The sequence below is a fragment of the Onychostruthus taczanowskii genome, unplaced genomic scaffold (genome assembly GCF_017590055.1).
Source record: "Onychostruthus taczanowskii isolate IOZ18803 unplaced genomic scaffold, ASM1759005v1 scaffold11, whole genome shotgun sequence".
Taxonomy (NCBI): domain Eukaryota; kingdom Metazoa; phylum Chordata; class Aves; order Passeriformes; family Passeridae; genus Onychostruthus; species Onychostruthus taczanowskii.
The window spans coordinates 8,552,797-8,572,177 of NW_024497629.1; the positions used below are offsets into that span (position 1 = coordinate 8,552,797).

A 19,381-nucleotide genomic window follows, 5' to 3' on the forward strand; every position below is an offset into this window, starting at 1 on the left:
AAAAAAAAAAAAAGAGGAACAGGATCAAAATTTACCTTGTTCCTGTCCCTCATTTCAAATTGTGTAGGCATGTAGTCTCATGCTTCAGATTATGTGGTCCAGTTGTTAGAGACTCTTCCTTTACTGGCTGTTTTGTGTGTTGGCTTATAAGAGCACCTGTATTTTGTCTGGGTTTTTCAGACTGTGTTCCAATTATTATTTTGAGAACATTGTTTCCTGCTTTTACCTTTTTCTTAAGTAACCTTTATAACTTCAATTGTGATCTAAGCTAGATACCACTGTATGCTCTTGCTACTTTTATTTTATATCAAGACCTAAGTCAAGTACTGAGTTTATAAATCATAAATAAAGTGCTGAGCTATATTTCATTTCATGTGGACATTAGTACAAGTGGAAGAACCAAGCTCTAGATTCAAATTCCACTCCTCATCCATTTTTTTCAGCTAATCATACTTAGCAAAATAAAATTGTTTAAAAGTGCCTCATTCAGAGTTGAATAAAGTGAAGGTTACACTGACAGTGTACCCAGAACTTGTGGACCTCAGCCCCACTTTTGTGTAAAATAAGGTAAATCTGACATATATTTTCAATACAGAAGTGTAAGCTGAGAAATTAGAGGTGCCGCTGTACATTGCTGTGTCTTCAATTACCAGTAGGCTGCACTTCCTTGTAAAAGATTGAATCAGAGATAAAAGACAATACTGTCTTCTTTGTGTTATGTTCAGATATTAACATTTTATTGTTCTGCAAAATCTGTTCCATCTTTATTCCATCATGTTTCTTAGCTTCTATAGTAGCTATTATTAATGTTTAGATTTACTGCACTGAATTATTTGTTTGGAGTTATTTATGATTTATTTTCTTCCTACAATTTCAGGGAAAGATATTTACTTCAATGGAGCCAGAACATGATATAAATGATGTCTGCCTTTATCCAAATTCAGGTATGTTAAGTATATTAATGTCTTGCTAAATTCAAAAGGAAAAGCTTGTTAACCCAAGGTGTGGTCTTTGTTTAGGTGATACAATTTAGGTCTAGTTTCCTCCTTATGGCAGAGCTTGGAATCAAGGGTTATTTGTCAGTTGTTGTCCTTGTTTCCTCTGCATCTGTATTATATAGGAGCCTCTTTGCAGTTAAAAGCTGCTGTGCTGTTAATTGAGTGGTTGGCCTCTTACTCTTTCAAATATCTGAAGTGAATAATTTCATAAGAACAGAAATTTTGGCCTAATGTCTTGACTAAGTCCCAGATGAGTTAGAGCTTGCTTTCTAGAGGTAGGAAAAATCTCTTTACAGCAAATTTACACTTTTTTTTCCAAGTGTTTAAAGAATTTGATCTTTCCTTGATTTAAATACAGCACTTAAATTGTGCCATCCCTTAGGTTTAATACTTTGGTTTTAAGTGTAAATTCCTAAGTGCACAAATTTGTGTGGTTTTTGTGATTGTTTTCAGATTTGTTGCATCTCACAATGTTACATTTAGAGATCAGAACTGAGGATCACTTTTAACCAAGGTTTCCAGGACTTAATTTATGAGTGAAAATATTTTACAAAGTGGTGGTTGTATGTATGTGTATGCTTTGGTTGTACTTCAGATTGCAATTGGACTTAATTTTCTTGCTTAATATGAGTTGCTTTAGTTCCCAAGTATGGTGTGACACCTACTGCCTCTTTAGAAAACAGTACTGAAAAAGATGAAATAAGTTAGGGCCACTAGGATGGCACAGAGCAAAAGTCTGGAAACAGACAGTGCCTGAGTTGCAAACTCCTATTATCCTAATTTTAGAGAGAGGTAGCAGTAAAGACAGAGCAACTTGGACTTTGATTCATACTAGCAGCTCAAATTTAAGATTGTAGATAAGTGAGTGTGAGATTTCTGGCAAGTTAAAACTTATCTGTCTTTTCTGCCAACTTCAGTTAAGAATGGGTTGGAGATTTTTTTTTTTTTTTTTGGGGGGGTAAGATGAGCAATTAAATACTCTTCCCTGATACGATGGTGGGCATTTTTGACCTTATGAGCAGAGTGCATGCCATGTGCCCTGGTTGAATGTAGGAGCTCATGTGGGTATATTTGAGAATTGCTGCACGGTGACAGGGTGGACTGTGCACCTTGGCGATGGATAAACCCTCATCCATGGTGGCTACAGAGGGAGATCATTGGAGTGAATTATTTTCAGCATTTCACCCAGTTTTCATCTGTGAGCTTATTGGTTGCATCTAAAAGAACCCAGCAGCAAATTAACGTCCACTCAGCATCAATGAAGAGCTCACTGCAGGGAGTGGAACAGAAAAAAATTATTTGTCAGTGTAGAATCATAGTACAATTTAGGTTGGTAGGTATGCCTGGGAGTTGTATATTTCCTACTCAAAGCAGGGCCAACTTGAAGTTAGATCCAGCTTTGAAGTCTGATCAGATTGCTCAGGTCAGGTTAAGTTTGAATATGTCAAGGATGGGCATTACTCAGCTGTGGATGCTCTGTAGCCTTTGTGGTATGTGGACATGACTCGTGTGCTTTTTCAGAAATGATTTTCATGAGACTCTGCAGAATGGGTCTTGTAGCACAAAGAATTGAATGGACACATCTCCCTGATGTTGCTATTGGGCATTGCTTTTCACATGTCTGTGAATGAGATCTAGAGTGTGCAGTCCACTTCTGTGTCCCACATCTCCTACTTAAATCAGTGCTGCTTTTCCTGTTGTCTGTAGGGGGACACGTTGATGTTTTTGGTAAGAACTGTTGTGGGAAGAAAACTGGGTTGTATTTTATGGTCACATGGAGACAGTGGGGCAAAAACTAGTGCATGTTGCAGTGGGAATTGAGAGATTGAGGGTAAGAGGTGGTGCATCACATGGTCGTCATAAATAACTGTTGGACCAGCATTTAAGATGCCTTGGAACCACCTCATTCTTGTTCAGAGTTTAGGGAGTAATCACAACTGAAGATCTGAAAAAAGGGAATGCTTTCAGTAATATGGTCTTGCAGTTGTGGAAAGGTGGAAATATAACATGATTTCAGTATCAGTATGGGTTTGGCTCAGTGCTGTTACTGGTGCCCCAGAATTCTTAGAGCCCCTCTAGATGCATGGCACAGGAAAGCCAGGAGATCTTTGCCTAACTTGTGTTGTAACACTTCATGTGTCACTGCTGCTCAGAAAGGCAAAACCCCATTTTCACCCTTATTGGAGAGATAAGGATTTGATGGATGGACTATTCAGGGGATGAGGAATTAGCTGGGTAGTCTCATCCAGAAGGTGTAGTGGTCAACTGTTCAATGTCCAAGTGGAAATCAGTGACAGGTGGTGTCCCTTAGGGCTCTGTATTGGGACAAGCTTTATTTAATATATTCATCAATGACACAGACAGTGGGATTGAACTGTCTCAGCAAACTGGCAGATGACACCAAGCTGAAGGATGTGATGCCATCCAGGCATACTTGGACAAGCTTGAGCCCATGGAATCTCATCCAAAGCAAACTGTTCTATGGTTCTATAATTCTATCAGCTATTGTAAACTCAAGATCAGTATACTGTGAACTGTTTTTTTTGGTGGTTTGTCATAGTTAGGCTTTTTTAATTAAACTATTTTACCAACCAGCATCAGTGTTAGTACCTTTCCTGGCAAGCAAACCCTTGTGTATCTTTGACCAAACTACAAGATGACAAATTTCAGTGGATTTCTTAATAATCAAATATCTTCCTCTGATCACAAATGAACAGAATGGGTCTAGGGGAAAAAGGTTTACCACTTACCACTTTAGTCAATTTAAGTTGTAGAATATAAATGAAACTTGACAGTATCTTCAGTGTATAGAAATCTGTGTCCAATTACTGTAAGAAAAATTGAAAGGTAAAAATCTGCATTTTCTAAAACTGCTGCTCCTACATACTATCACTTCATACTCCCATTTTTGTTCTTTTACATTCATGATACTGTCTTGCAAACCATTTTCCAGAGATGGTCTTAGTAAAACTCAGAAAACAGGCTGTCCTTTATATCCCTTCTACAGTAATCAAACTAGGCTGTTAGGTAGTTTGTTAGGGTGTGGTCTCTCTTCCCATAAAAATTGATTAAAACTAAAAGCTAAAGCAATAAAAATGCATGGAATAGACTTCTCCTTTAAGAGTTGTTAACTTTCATTCTTCTATTTCCCTTGTAGTATACACTCATATACTGTTCGGAAGTCTGTTTTTGTTCTCCTTTAATTATTGGTGGAAGACTCTCAAAGAGGAGGTTTTTCTTCACTGTCATCTTTGAAGCATCTGCAGAATTAATTTCTGTCTTTATTTCTAATGATCCCTATTCAGTCTATGGAAAGTTGCTTTGTCTTATGAAATAGTAGTGGGCATGCTGTTAGGGGAGCATATAACTTGTGTACTATACTGGAGTACTCAGTGTATTCAAGCATATGCTATAAATTCTTTCTTTTTCCTTAAATTGCTTGCAAACCTTTCCAGGCACAGTTTTTTAGTCTGTTTGCTGACTAAGCTTTCGCAAATATCTTGCTTTGCTGGGAAAGCAATCCCCCTTTTTTCTGACATTATAAGTCCAGCTGCATTGTGTATTTATAATAAAAGGATTAGGTAGGAAGGATTACTCCACCCATGGTAATTGCATTCCTCTACTTGGGTGTAAATTAAATTTCTGCCCTCTGGGTGTGTAGTAATTGACCCAATTATTCATAGTCTCAGTGGCATATGTTACAGTTCTTTCAGATCAGAATATTATATCTAATTTGATGGCCCTTTTCTTGTTCATAATCAATCTTTTGTATTACCTGTTGATCAGCTACATTGGAAAGACTACATTGAGATAAACATAAAAGTATAAGGCAAGTGTTCTTATTACTCTTCTATGTAGAAGGAAATTCAGAGTGTTCTTCATTTTGAACTTAAAAGAAGTCTTGTGGCAGTAGGAGATTTTCCACAGATGATAGTATTCCTGCAGTATTTTTTTTTTATTCAGAGTATGTAAACCCCTTATTCGTGGTGTTTCTTGAGTATATTCATATATAGTTCAAATTCTACATTTGCCCTGCTTGGTTATAGCACTAGTATACTCCTTTTGAAGCCACAGTATCCTATATCTCATTTTGGGTTGAGAAGCTGGTGTTGTGTTTATTTCCCAAGGTGAAATATGAATGAAGGTGTAAACCGTGTTATGATTTATGGCTGTGTTGAGGTGCATGCTTAAAAAAACCCTAAATAACCACATGTACTAATATCAATGCATTAATAATGCAATTTTATGTCCAATGTAGTTTTTAACTGCAATACTAACTGGACTTTTTTTAAACAGTATTAAGGGATGAACTGTTCACATTTGTTATGAAAGTTGTCAGCCTGCACGTGTCAGAGCTTAGTGTTGCTTAAAGTGGTGCTGATCAATTAAGATAGAGGACAAAAGGGAATGAATATATAGAAAATTAAGCTTTGTTAATTATGCTGAGACCACGCCTTTCTTTCTGTGGTATTTGATGCAACAGTTTATCACAGGTGTTGATTAATGTCCATTGCAAGCAAAGAATATGTACTTTATGAGCATTTTTTAAAATAGTATTATCCTCTTCTGATCAATATTTTTAAATGTGGAAATCTCTTTTTAGGAATGCTAATGACTGCCAATGAAGCCCCTAAAATGAATATCTATTATATACCAGTAAGTAATACAAGTTGTTGCTGATATTGCTCCTAAAGACAATTGTTTGGTGCCATTCAGGTATTTCAGTTGAAATTCATATCTACGTTGTCTGAGTTGTCACAATAAAGTAAATTTAGGTTAACAATAATTTATTAATGTAACATGTTGAATTACTTAAAAAACAAGCTGTAGTTTGCCTTTTGCTGCCAGTTTCAAAACTGGTTAGTGGCTGCAGAAAATTCAGGTGGAGCTTTTTTGGATAGCTGATGAAAAATAGGGACTATGTTTTTCAAGATAATAACTTTGCTTTGTTGTGAACTATTTCATTAGTGTCTTTAATATGTGGTGTACAGTGGCGTAGTCATAGCAGTAAATATTCTTCTCTGTTCTGACAAAGAAGTGATAGTGTGTGACTTCAGGTACGGCTCTTGACTGTGGCTTCTGCTCAATGCCCTTCAAATGCAGCTTTTCTCAGGATGAGCTTTCCACTTGAAAGGCTTAACTGTAGGTTTAACTATATGCTTTATCTCTGCAGATTGGCTTTAGGGAGACTTAGCAGCAAGCCTTCTGGTGTCAGGGAGTTTTACAGAAAATTACACCTGCATTTCACTCTTGGTTTAGTTTCTACAGTGTGTTCTCTAGATGTTTTCTTGTTCTGATAGAAGATAAATACTAGGATACCTTTGTAAATTTTACATGCAGAATAGCTGACCAGATTCTAAAAAATACATACACTTCTTAATTAATTTTATTCACATTTTGGACAAACTATAACATTTATTAATATTAAAATATGTATTTAATTATTTTTTCAATGAGCCAAAAAGTCTTCATTTAGCTAATTGATTTTGAATTAATTTAATCTTTTGTAGTTCATTTCTGGTCATCTCCCACTGCCATATCCACTGTGTATGATCTTGATTATGTTCAGGATGGGGATTTATGAGTTACATTTCTCTTTGTGAAATAGAATATATATACATGTTCTATTTGTGTGTCTAAACACAATAGTGTACCCCTCTAAACAATTCTGTAGTCTGATATATTTACTTACACAATTAGATTTTTGCATTTAAAGAGATGCAACATTTTATACATGAGTTATGCCAGGTTGTTCTTTGGATGTGAATTGCCTCTTTCTGTAATTCAGCTCTACCCAACTCACATTTTGTTAACTGCACTGTTCCATGCTTTGAGTAACAATGGGAGACAACAAATATTTTTTATTTATGACAAAATATTAGCTGTATTTAGAAGGTGAACACTTTCTTTCCATTTACCTTGTCCTTGATAAGGTTGAGAGAGTAGCTCTCTAAGCATTTTTTTTCTCTATCATCTTTTTTAATTAATGGATTAGGGAACACAAACTCACGTATTTTTGAAATGTGATGAGTTTTTAAAACTGGAATAAACTAGTTAGTCAATTTAAATAATCCAGATGCAAAAAGCATTCCTTCTGTCACTAAAGGTAAGGTTCAGCTTCTCTCTGAAAGTTGTGCACTGAGATTGTTTTATGCAGGTGTGCATGATACATGAACCTGACAGCTGTAGCACATGGGAAGTTCGCATTCAACTTAGCCAGAAAGTTATTTCATTGTCACCAGTGATGAATGTTTGTTAGAACTTGTTCAGGCTAGCATTATTTTGAATATTCTTGCACATATTGTAAATCAGAATGAAAAATACTTACTTTTTGCTCTCAAAATTCTCTCATAGAATCCTCTCTGAGTACTGAATTTGTGTTTCTGAAGTCAGACAAGTAATTTTTAGTTAAGAAATGTAAGCACTCTGTATTAGATCTCAGATCATACCTGGAGACAATATTGCAAACTTAAATACTGACTAATAATATCTAGTATTTTTGCAGCATGTGGGCTATTCCAGTGAAGATTAACATAAATCTTGCCCTAAACCATTTTCCTGTGTGACCATCCCCTGATTTTTGTTACCTGAGTCTTCCTAAACTTGTTTGTACCTTTTTATGGGTTTTACACTCACAGTGACATGAGTATACAGATGGACCCAAATGATGAATGAAAAGCATAAATCCAAATATGAGTTCTATATTTGAAATATTGTTGTATACAAGAAAATTTCAAATTTATTTTAAAGGCTTTTGCTGAGTTTAAATTTGCTTTTCAGTTAAGCTAAACTTCTCCAGTTTGTGTCAATGGCTTTGAGTTTGAAGGCTGTTGAAAATACCTGAAATGCTGTTGTTACTTTTTTAGTTGACAATGTGTAGTTCATTTCAAAACATGTAATACTTACTTTAGACAATAGAGAAGTTAAATAGTAGTGAGAAGAAATTACTTGAAATAGAGGCAGAAATCTCACACTCTGGTCTGATTTTTTTACCCTGTGCCTTTTTACAGGCAAGACAGAAGGGGCTGGCACAGCCAGTGTTGCATAATTGAAGGGTGTTTTACTACATTTCCTAAAAATCAAGTATGTAGCTCACTAAATCTGTTTTTGTTGTCTGTTTTGTTTATTTTTTAATCTACCTTTCAAATGAAGAAAATATATGAAATGGAGGACTTGTGTCAGCCTTCAACTGCTCCAGGGCTTTTTTTATTAAGGAAAACTTAATGTTATTAACACGTTCATGTTACAGTTTATTCCTTGATCTTCCAGACTAGTTATTTGAGCTCAGAGTAGCAAACCTGTCCTTTGGTTTCTCTGTCAGTAGATGATTAATACATGTGTTTTTTCCATCCTTGGAAGACTTACTAATTTTGTTGCACAGACAAAGTTAAGTTCAGTTATGTGGGTCTCTTGATCTCTTTTCATGGTGTCATTTTCTGTTTTTTTCTTAGAACTAGGATTCACAATTTTTTTAATGAGTAACTTAATTCTCTCTTCATTTCTTTAAGGTAGACTTGAATAGTACTAGAAGTGTGTCATTTGTCTCTGAGATGTTGACAGGAACTGAGTTAAAAGTCTTGTTGAATTCTGCAACAGAATAGATGCCTGGGAGAAATGCTGCTAACTGCAAAGGACAGTTATGGAAATAAAATCCATTTAATTGCCCATGCCTGTCATTGGCCTGTAGTGCTAATAATTATTCTCTTGTTTTAAATGCTCATTGGAACAGCTATAAGGAATTGCCATGGCTATGATCAAGGAGGATACTTCAAATCCCAAATGTATGGTGCTGTGCTCTATGTAAGGAGAAAAGAATCCACAGCAGTGGGAGTCTTGCAGAGCAGTATGTGCACAGATGGGTGCAGACAGACCCAGCATCCGCTGTCCGTGATTGGAGTTGGCCAGACAGTGCAGGACCGTGCCCAGCCCAGCATACCCCGCCTCTCAGCAGGTTTTATTAGTGTGGGCACAGTGCTGTGCTAGCACAGCTCCTGACTGGTGAACTGGAGCTGGCTCGTGTTCGGCCAGCTTGGAATGTGCTCTGGCTGAGCTCATGTCTGACTGAATTATCTGTGTACGTGTGCCCGTTCTCTCCACAGTTAATGCCAAAGCTAAATCTCCATTTCAAACCCAAAAAGTTACTGTCTCTTGAACTTCAGGATTATAAGAGATTTGAGAGTGAGTATCATAATATTGCGTGTAAAAGAAATGGCACACATCAGCTTTTCCTGAAGAAGTTTCATCAGGGTAGGTATGATAATTGAGACTAGGAATGTCTAAGAACATTGCATTTCTTATAAAAAAGTAAAAAAATCACTGGAGTTTTTTCTTTTGTGTACAAAGCTGTAAGTAGAGGAAGTACGAGGTGATTTTTTTTGTTTTCTAGAAAGGACAGGCAGATTTGCTTTTCAATGGCAAGATACCTCATATAGGTACACAGTGCGTTGTGATCAAAAAGCAAATTGAATGTGACCCTTGAAGTGAAATGTTTGTGTTACATAGGTAACATCTTGAGTGGCTTAGTTTAGAGACTTTGTTTTTGTTTTATTTTGCTGGGACTTAATGAGGGCAAGTGCCTCTGAATTCCTGACTGGAATTGGGCTGTTTGCCATTAGTTTAATAGCTAACTTGCAGTTTATGCAAACATTTGGAACCTGCTTCTTGCCAGCTGGCTTCCTGGTACATCACTTTGATGTGTGCCTCGGGAAGGTTGAAATGAAAGTTGTGTGTGCCTTGGGATAGTTTTTAGACTACTGACTCAGAAACATAAGTTGATTCAACAGAGCAAGCAGCTCCTGGCCAAAGAAGTGAAGAGAGCAGAAGTTCCCACTGACACATGGTGGTCCACTGACCTGGGATCTAAGATGAGTCAGATTCTCTTTCAGTTTAATTGAGGCTGTCATGTTCCATAGCATACAAGGTTCTCTTTGCAGGTTGTACAGAAAACCTCCTCCATGTCAGCTCCTGGGTGCTCTGGGTAAAGAGCAAGGGGCATAGGTGTTACTCTGAGTGTTTACTTCTGGTAACAAACTTGTCTGATCTTAGCACAGATGTTGCAAATCAGTCCTGTCTCATTTATTGGACTTGAATATTTCGGCTACATGAACATACTGAAACTGAAACTTGCTCTATTCATTAGGTTGTTAAAAGAAGGGAGCAATTAAGCATGTAATTAATTGAGTGTAATATTCTGTGTTCTGGATTTTTTTTACTTTCCTGCAGTCTTGGCAGAACACACCCTGTTGAGGCTAGAAGCAATGTACTTTTGGTGTAGTGAAGATATTAAGGTCTTAAAGGAAAAATAAATCCTGGAGCGTCTCTGGCTTCTTTTCAGGTGGTTTTGGAAAATAATTTGATATCCTAGCACTCCCCTAGTTCAGGGCTGTTAGAGTTATAAACTGGAAATGCTTCAAGAGCAAGTATTTCTTGCCTACTCAGTGATTCAGTTTCTCCAGGTGTATAAGGGTTCTGGTTTCTGATACAATACCTACTTTGGATATGTGGCTGTCCCTGTTCTTAGGAATATTATGAATTTTGTCCTCTTAAAATTTTTTGACTTTTCAGCTAAACCAACCATTGCTGGTACTTCTTGCCTTTCATACATTCTTTAACTGATTTTGTTCCCCCCCCCCATTTCTTTTTTTTTGTACTTCTCTAGTGTAGTTTAATTACTGTTTATCAGCGTTTTTTTGCTTTGAATATGCATCAGAGATGCTTATCCTTAAAGAAAAAAAAATTTCCTTGGATTTAGAAAAAAAAAAATTTTTACAAGACCTGAAAATTAGTTTCTCCTGAGTGGTTAACCCTGAAATAACATAATCACTGAATAAGGCAACAAATCCTATTAGTTTACATGTTTTCATTTAATGCTCTGGTTATTTGGTGAAACAAATCTGTAGAGGGAATTTGTGTGAGGGAAATACAAGTCAAAGCAGTTTTTTGATACCTTAGTTCATCCCCTTTATTTCTTTCTGGATATTTGTTTAAAGTAGTTCTAGAATGTAAATTAGAGATGAACGTGCTTTGATCGTAGGTGCCTAGATGAGCTGCTTCTAAATGGCTGAATTGATCAAAGTTGTGTTCACTTCACTCCCAGACAGAAAAAGCATTTATATGTAGTAGGTAGGTATTTTCTGTCAGTCTGTGACAGGGTGCTCTCACTAGTTTTATGTAAGATGTTATGACCATCAGATACTTGTCTTTACAGTCTGTCATTTTTCACTTTAAAAGGTGTGGGAGGTTTCCCCTCTGTTACACTCTTCACACTTAGCTCTATGATCCAGCCTTTCAGAACAGTTTTATCACTCTGAGACTTACCCTTTATCCATTTGGGATCCGCTGATTGTCTTTTTTTCTCTTTTGGGTCTTGATATTACAGGAATACAAACCTACCTGTCCACATCTTGCACTTCATGCCTTTAGGGCCAGTGTTCTGTATAGTCAGCTGTCATTCAAATAGTTTGTGGGTGCTGTTAGAGTTACAGTGAGACCTTCTGTACAGATTTTTGGCTAGTGCAGTAAAAGCTATGAATCAAATGATGCAATTCTTATTATATTTGTGTTTAGCATTTTGACACTATAGAACAGATTTTCAGTGGAGTGCGGGATTTTGATTTCTTTTAGAATGTTTTCATGTCTTCTGATTGGCAGTATAAGGTCATTCTGCATGGGTGCTGCCTCAAGTGTTGTCTTGAAGATCATCTGATGAGACTGTGTTTTTTAGAAGACAATTGTTCACCCTGTTCAATACAGCCCTTCCCTAACATGCTTTTGGTAAAGTGGAGAGCAGCCATGAAACTGGCTTATGCTAAGAGATTTTTTCTGTCCTGAAACAATAGGTAATGTAGAAAAACACTTCATATTCTGGGGAAAAATGTAGTAAAATAAAATGGTAGTTGTGACGTAAAATGGAAAATGTTGGTCTTAGTCTTAGTTTGTTCATTTTGAAAACTGTGAAATGACTGGAAAAAAGGGTTGTTATGAAGTAATTTACTATGGTTGAGCTTTAGGGCTGCCAAGTGTCAAAAGAAGAAAGTTCCATTACTAAAAAGATACTTGAGTGCATCTTTGGCCTTTAAGTTAATTCTAATTCAATCTTGCAAAATTGTGTTTTCCATCCAGAACAGTCTAATCCCTCACACACACACACAAAAAAAAAATGTCTAGTGAATGATACATTACCTATGTCACAGTATTTACAAGCATAGGAAAAAAGTTGTTTATCTTCACAAGCAGAAATGTGAGCTTCCTACTTTTAACCTAAACACTTTCAAACTGAAAAATAACACACTGGGCTTATTCCCAACAAAGGATATCCTCCATTTCCCATGTGCTGGCTGAGACACACAGTACCACTTATCAGATACATATAGAAGGAAAACACCAATGTGTGATGATCAGGAAACAATTTTTGATCTTCCTGTAAAACTTGTTTTAGATGTTTTCTGGTGCTGATGATGTACTAGTCCTGGTTATGAACATGTGTGAACCCTGCTTAGTGCTGTTGTGTCTGTTAGTGTACTAGGCAGCACTTCTTCAGTATTTTTTACCAGACAGCAGCACACTGACTGTAAAGTCATATGTATAGAGCACAGGAGAAAACTCTTAAAAGCAGAAGTTGTATGGAATTATACCAGGTGATTGCTCTTACCACTGAGAAAAGAATCACATGCTTTTTAGTGTTGTGACTGTTTCTCAAGCAACTGGTGGTAATGCACCTTCTGTTCTTGAGTTCTTATTTTAAGAAATATGCTTTGAGGGGGGAGTGTACTCCCCTAGTTTTAAGCCTTGAGTATGTGAAAGATATTTTTTATTTCTTAACTTGCACTTGTTCTTTCCTTTGGGCCACCTATTCTTCACTTGATTTCTGAAAATCTAGAGATGCAGTTGCCTAGCTTCAGTCAGTGAAGAGAGAGGCAGTCACAGATAATGAATATGTTAATTGCCGGATGAAGTTTTGTACTGTGCTACGTCTATCAGCATGTAATAAGAACTAAAGCATTTTAGCTTTTGAATCAGAAAAGACAAAGCATGTGAGAATTTTCTCCATGTAATAATTTTAACTCAGTCTTTATTTCATTACATTTGAAAGTACAGGATAACTGTATTGTCATCTTCTGTGTTGCACTCAGAATTGAAATATCTTGTGAGTTATGACTATTTTATGCAGAAATAGTACAAGTTACAAAGATCTAAAGATTTCCATCACAGAATACCTTAAAAGTAAATAAAACTATCATGTATGTGAAAGCTTTTGAATATTTATTTAAAAGCTGCTTTCTACTTAAAATTATTTCCTGAGTTATGCAAAATTTCTTTAGCATTATGCTCTGCAACAAAGTTGGTTTACACTGAGCTTATCTTCATTATCTGTCTGGAGGAACTGCATATTCCCAACAGCTTTTCCTTCCCTTTGTGTTGTCTGACAGTACTAGCATAAACTCAGAGAGAAGTCTTCCTCCCAGTTTTGCAAAAAGCAGTTAAGCTGCAATGGTAGGGAGTTATTAGAAACTCATACATTCCTAGATCTCTGGTAGTTTGTCAGTCATGTAAGGTAGACAAAGAGCTGGATTTGCCATTACCTTTACATGTGTAGCATTCTTCAAATTTCCCTAAAGTATAGATCATCCTCCAGTATGTTTTGGTTTAATGACTGTAAAAATATTTATGCTGTAACATCCCTTGGCATCTGGTGTGTACTGTAGGAACTCTGTTCCCAGCCACTTAAAAGCACAAGAGGCAAGATCCTACACCGTGTGACAGTTGAGGAATTTTCCTGTCCCATCAAGAGAAATTGATAAGGGGACATGCTGAGACTTGGCATTTCTAGCTTATTTTTGGTGGTTCTTACCTATTAATTTAGATTGCCATCAGGGGCTGTTGCATACTTAATAAAATCAATGCATGTGTTACTTGCGCGTATGTTAGTACTGGAAGGTTTGTCTGTTGATGGCCTATGCCCTTCATATTGCAAGAAGAATATCGTATGTGCCATTATATTTTGAGAATCAGATTTCTGAACATATTAGAACAGTTGGAAGCTGTGTAGAAGTTCTTTCCTTGTTTAAAAGGAAGGCCAAGACATTATGAAGTTTCCCACTTACCACTGCCTTGTCTGCCTCTCCTGTAGTCCCAATGGTAAATGCAAGGGAAGAACTTAGCAAGGAATTTATTCTTTTAATGTATCATGATGGGGTGGAGTTATTTGTTAGACTGTGTAAACCGTGAAGGTGGTATTGTTGTGAGGGAGATTGTGCTGGTTCAGTGACTCAGAGTCACTGGACAGTAAATTGACTACATGAAGGTTCTGATGAGTACCAGAATCTATGCAGAGGAATTGGTAAGAGCACTTAGTGAAATGAGGTAGGGAGTGGAAGGTGTGGATGTACAAAGTAGAATGTGGTTCCTGACTTACTGTCAGCAAGGCATTAGATCAGCTGATCATACCTAATCTGCTTTTTTTTTTTTTCATGGATAAAGAAAGACAATCAGCACATGTCCATAGGTAAATAAAACCAGTGAAGTGAGTCCCAGCTGAACTTACTGCACAGTATTAAGGCAGTTTACCTAGTTGCCTCTCTTTTTACAGCTGGTATGCCATAGAACCTGCTGTGTAGAATAAGGACAGACTTTTGGTAACTCTTGAATTATTTCCAGCTGATATTTTTGGGAAGATGCTTGAAGCAGGTCATGGTTGTAACACATGCTTTGAGAAGCCGCTCTCCCCTTACCTTTTGCGCTTCATTTGATTGGTTGACTTTATGTGAAAGTAGTGTGTTCTTGTACTTCAAGTTTCCATGTATCTTTCTGACTTCACCTTGTCTCAATATTTAAAAGCTGTAGGGAGCCTGATAATTAACAGATCCATAGCAGTACTGATGAAGTGTTTGTTTTATGTATGTTAGAACGTGATAGGGACATTGGTGGAGGCATCAGACTCTACTCCTAATGCCATGGCTAGTAAGTCACAGATGACTTGAGAAGTGCCCCTTTTTACTTTTGTCTTGTGAGGAAAAGAGCTACTCTGGTAATCTTATTTACAGTTTTAAGGAGTAACTTCATTTGCTTGAGGGTGTTTTTTCCCAACATGACAACTGGACTACTGTCTCCTTCAAAAGATGTCTCCTTCACCAAGAACACTCACAGTGAGAGCAGACCTGTGACTGGTTAACTGACTGTAGTACTTGTCAGACCAGAGAATATGAGATTTAAAAAAAACAAAACCAAACCACCACTATAAAGCCAAACTACTTAGAATTAGAAAAAGAAATACTTACTATCTGATAACTACTGGGGTGGAAAGATTTAGTATCTCGTTCCTAGAAGATGCATGCAAGTTCCTGCAGCAGTTTTTGTTTAACACTGGGAAGATCTTAAAAGCAATGTTTCCTTAAACTTGCTCTCTAAGGAGTAAAACCTCCAAATAGTTGATTTGGCAGCTTCCATAGCATAGTGAAAGGTAGGAAAACCAACTATTCAACCTCTCTGATTAATGAATGTGCCAAAAATGTCTGGATGTGCTGGAGTTAGGATGAGAGAAAGAGCCAATTCATTGTATAATTCAGTGGAATTTATGAGTGTGTGGGCTTAAAACCAACTGAGTGCTGTTGTCAGTAGTATGCCAGAAGGGGAGAGTCTGCTGTTTAGTCTCTCTTGGTCATGTCTCTACTGCACTGAGCTACTTGATGTCTTTAAAAGCACCAAATATACACTGTGTGATGCAGGGTGAATGAAAGCATGAAATTATGAAGAATATATGGGAAATTTGTTTGGAGTTTATTCCCCAAACCAATTTAATTTAGAGAATCAAAGAATTTTCTTCAGTCCATTAAATAGAATTATGAGATTAACAAGGCATAATTGGAGTTGATTGTAGAGCATTCATAGGAAAAATGAAGATTACAAAAGAATGATAGAATTCAAAATTACAAATTGTTTGGAGCATGTTGGTTGCTATGGGAAATGCTGTGTATGGAAATGTGGTGGACAGAAACATAAGAAGATAATGTGATCCCAAGGCTCCTTCCTAACATGAGCGGATCTCTTGGGCTGGCTGTGGTTGAAGGCCAAAAGCATGGTAACAAGAACAGAGAGCTGCAGCTTTTCTCATCTACAAGCTAGAAAAGATCCATCTGGGTTTACTTGAGTTACCAGTTGCAATTGATTTAATGTTAACTGTTAACAAGGTGCAACAAGGTGTTCTTTCTTCTCTTGACTTCTCAATGTATCTAGATGGAAACTTTTCAAAGTTACTACATATTGAGATCTGTCCAATTCTTAAAATTAGAGAACAAAACATTGAAAATAATACTCTTAAAATGAATAGTAATTAATATTTCATGTAATTGCATTAATTAAACTTGGCTATGCAATTAGGGAGCTAATTATGTTTAAAATGCAATTGTACATTTCTATCACTGCTCACACCCTGGGGATCATAATTTATTTTTTTTACCTCCCTCATTAGACCTTCTGTAATCTTTCTCCTGTTAAATGGTGTGATTGAAACTGTGGGTATGCATGCATAGATGTGCATTTGCTTTCTCCAGCAATTATATCCTGTTAAAGGTTTTAAATGCTTCATATTGTGCAATTTCATTAAAAAACAAACAAAATTAAGATTTTATGGTTACTATTTGTCTTCTCCAAAGAATTCTTTTTTGTCCTATAGGTGAATATGTATGTGAAGTCTGTGTTTAGTTTCAAGAAATGATAGTCTAGAAAATAATCTCTCCTTGTTGAAGTGCTTTAAGTTTTATTTTTGGTTTTGTTTTTTTAATGGGAAAAGAGGAATGGATGAGCCACCTTGGATTGTGAAGTCAAGGCCCATCTTATCACAAGCACTCAGATTGCATAATGTTTTTCTTGAATATTTCAGACTTCATCTGAAATTAGTTGCTGGTTGTTCCCCATTATCTCCACTTAAAAAAGCTGTTAAGAGTCACACTCCTCTGATGCTTAGCTCAGCTCTAGTTTATAGAGTCTCTGTGATGTATTCATTCTTGTGCAATCATTACTGATTCAGAAATCCCCCTTGCTGTCTTTCACAGTCCTTGCTACAGTTTGCATTCACATGTACTGGAATGCAAATGGAATGTACCACCAACTCATTAATAATTTTACACAATACACTGTACCTAAAGATCTGTTGAAGACCTTAAATATGTGTTATTTTTGTTGTAATCACCATTATTCAGATAATATGGCAGTGAATTATTTAGTTAGTACATTTTTGCTACTTAGTATTGGTCCTAGTCAAAATGTGTAGAAGGTACCACAACACATAGGTTTTTGACAAAAGGTTTTACTTCTAAAATACAAAAGAATAGTGATAGGATGTATTTTCATGCTTTTTTGTTACTAGCTCTATCACTATGGTGTGGCATGATATGGCCTTACAGAGTTAATTTTTGTGAAACTGAAATTTTTCTGAATGTCATGCAGCCACAGCAAATAATGCCTCTGCTTTCCAAAACCTCTGGAACTGTGTGGTTAAATGATGTCCACTTGCATTAAGTCTTCTAGAGGAAATTCGGACTGTCTAAACTTTCCAAATTCTACTGAATAATTTTCAAATCCGATTAATGCTGTCTGTGAGCATTTTGCGTATTTTTGATAGCTAAAATTAACCAGTGAAGATTGGGAGGGTTGAGTCTTACTATATTTTGACATCTTGTTTATTGCTGAAGAGTTTATCATTGCCTTGTTTGAAAACTTCCAGGAACTTATTGTTTAACATCCAGAAAAACAGATTTTGGAACCTGTTTTTACTCCCTGAGAAGAAAAGAACAACTGTTCTTTCACTCCTGTAGAATTGGTCTCAGAAACTTTCAAACAGATACTTAAAAAAACTTGTCTGGATGTGCATTCATAGTAGTTTAATTTAAATCTCTTGAGATCTGACTGTGGAAGCTTTTACACATCCTGGGCTGCTTTTAAGTTGTTGAACATGTTTAGTACTAGTTAGGATTAGGGCAGGTTTTTGTGGCTCTTAGAGCTTTGCAGAGCTGGTTGTCAAACTCTTGAGTGGTGATTAAAAGTGTGGTGTTTCAAATGGAAGATAAGGAACGTCTGTTGTGGGCTGGGAATAATACCTATGGTGTTCTAGGGTTCATTAATTTTAGGAGAATTACAGACCAATGACAGGATGATATTTTCTACAGAAGTACTCAGGAATTAAGCATGGCCAGAAGAACATCGTGTACCATGTAAGACTTGTGGTGCCACAAGATTACAAAGTCAAACATCTTGTGAATAGAACATAAAGAGCTGTGATTTTTGAAGTTATTTGACAATATTTTAAAAACATTTTTATGTGAACATTTTTCTCTTCTATTTCTTGGACAGTTTGGTCTTGGACTTGTTGTCTCTGCTCAGCTGCATGCTAGATGACTCATCATATTTTGTGTTTTCTGTGTGTAAAGTAGAGAAGTATTCTAATGTGTGTAGGAATAATTTGGTATCACAATACGAATAATTATTAAGTCCACATTTGTACTTCCTATGGCTTGGAATAAGATGAAAGGCAGGGGTGAGGTGTCTGCATTACCATTGTAGTGGTAAGTTTTGCTGTGGGGATGAGGGCACTGGTGTGACCCGTCTGTCACTCTGCCTTGCAGTGTGGTGGGACACTGAGGGACAGCTGTGCTGTGGTCACCTCCTGGGTGCTATTTCCACTTGGTGAAGGAGGAAGGCTCTGGGAGGGGAGCAGAGCACAGAGCACCCCCTCACTCACTGCCAGCTGAGCCCTGCTGGTGGGTGAGGCTCCTCTCTTGATGGGCAAAAACATTTTCAAAGCCATCTTACTGACTTTCAGTAGCAGCTGGCAGAAATTGTCTCTAGAAGTGGTTATCCTACAGAAAGCAGAATAATAATGAAAACAGGAAAAAATATTAATTTGATCACTGTTGGTGCTCATGTCTGGTTTTCCTGTGCTAAAAAGTATTTGGATAAAAGCCGAGCATAGATGTGCACTCATTTAATAATGATTTTCCCATTGGCTGTGTGCAACTTTTCTAAAACTCGCAGAAGAACCTGTTTGGTATATAACGAATATTGTAAAAATTATATCTACCACTTAAGTTGCATGCAGTTACCTACCTCATAACATTTTCTTATTTGGGCTGTGAATTTCAGTGCATTTTTCTCTGTGAGGTGTGGTAGATTTGTACCGTTTCTCTCCAAATTGGCAAGTATATTACTTGACTTACGCAAACTCCACAGCTTTGTTTTGTTCTGGTGGCTTTAACAGGACTGCAGCCCAGGCTGATGTGGTGCCAGTGCTGGGTGACAGCAGCTCCAAGGGGTTCCACTTGTGTTGCAATGTGGCCCCTATATGGAAAGTCACAAACTGGGGAAGACAGGCCACTTTCACTTCTCCCACC

General features: G+C 36.9%; 1 protein-coding gene across 1 annotated transcript in view; it reads left to right on the forward strand.

The window, feature by feature from the left end:
- NOL10 (nucleolar protein 10) overlaps window positions 1–19,381 on the forward strand; it is a 48,760-nt gene that overhangs the window by 13,485 nt on the left and 15,894 nt on the right. Inside the window, exons 12-13 of the mRNA XM_041421531.1 lie at window positions 878–944; window positions 5,602–5,654. Of these exons, the coding sequence (XP_041277465.1) occupies window positions 878–944; window positions 5,602–5,654 (120 nt within the window). The remainder of the gene's footprint in view (window positions 1–877; window positions 945–5,601; window positions 5,655–19,381) is intronic.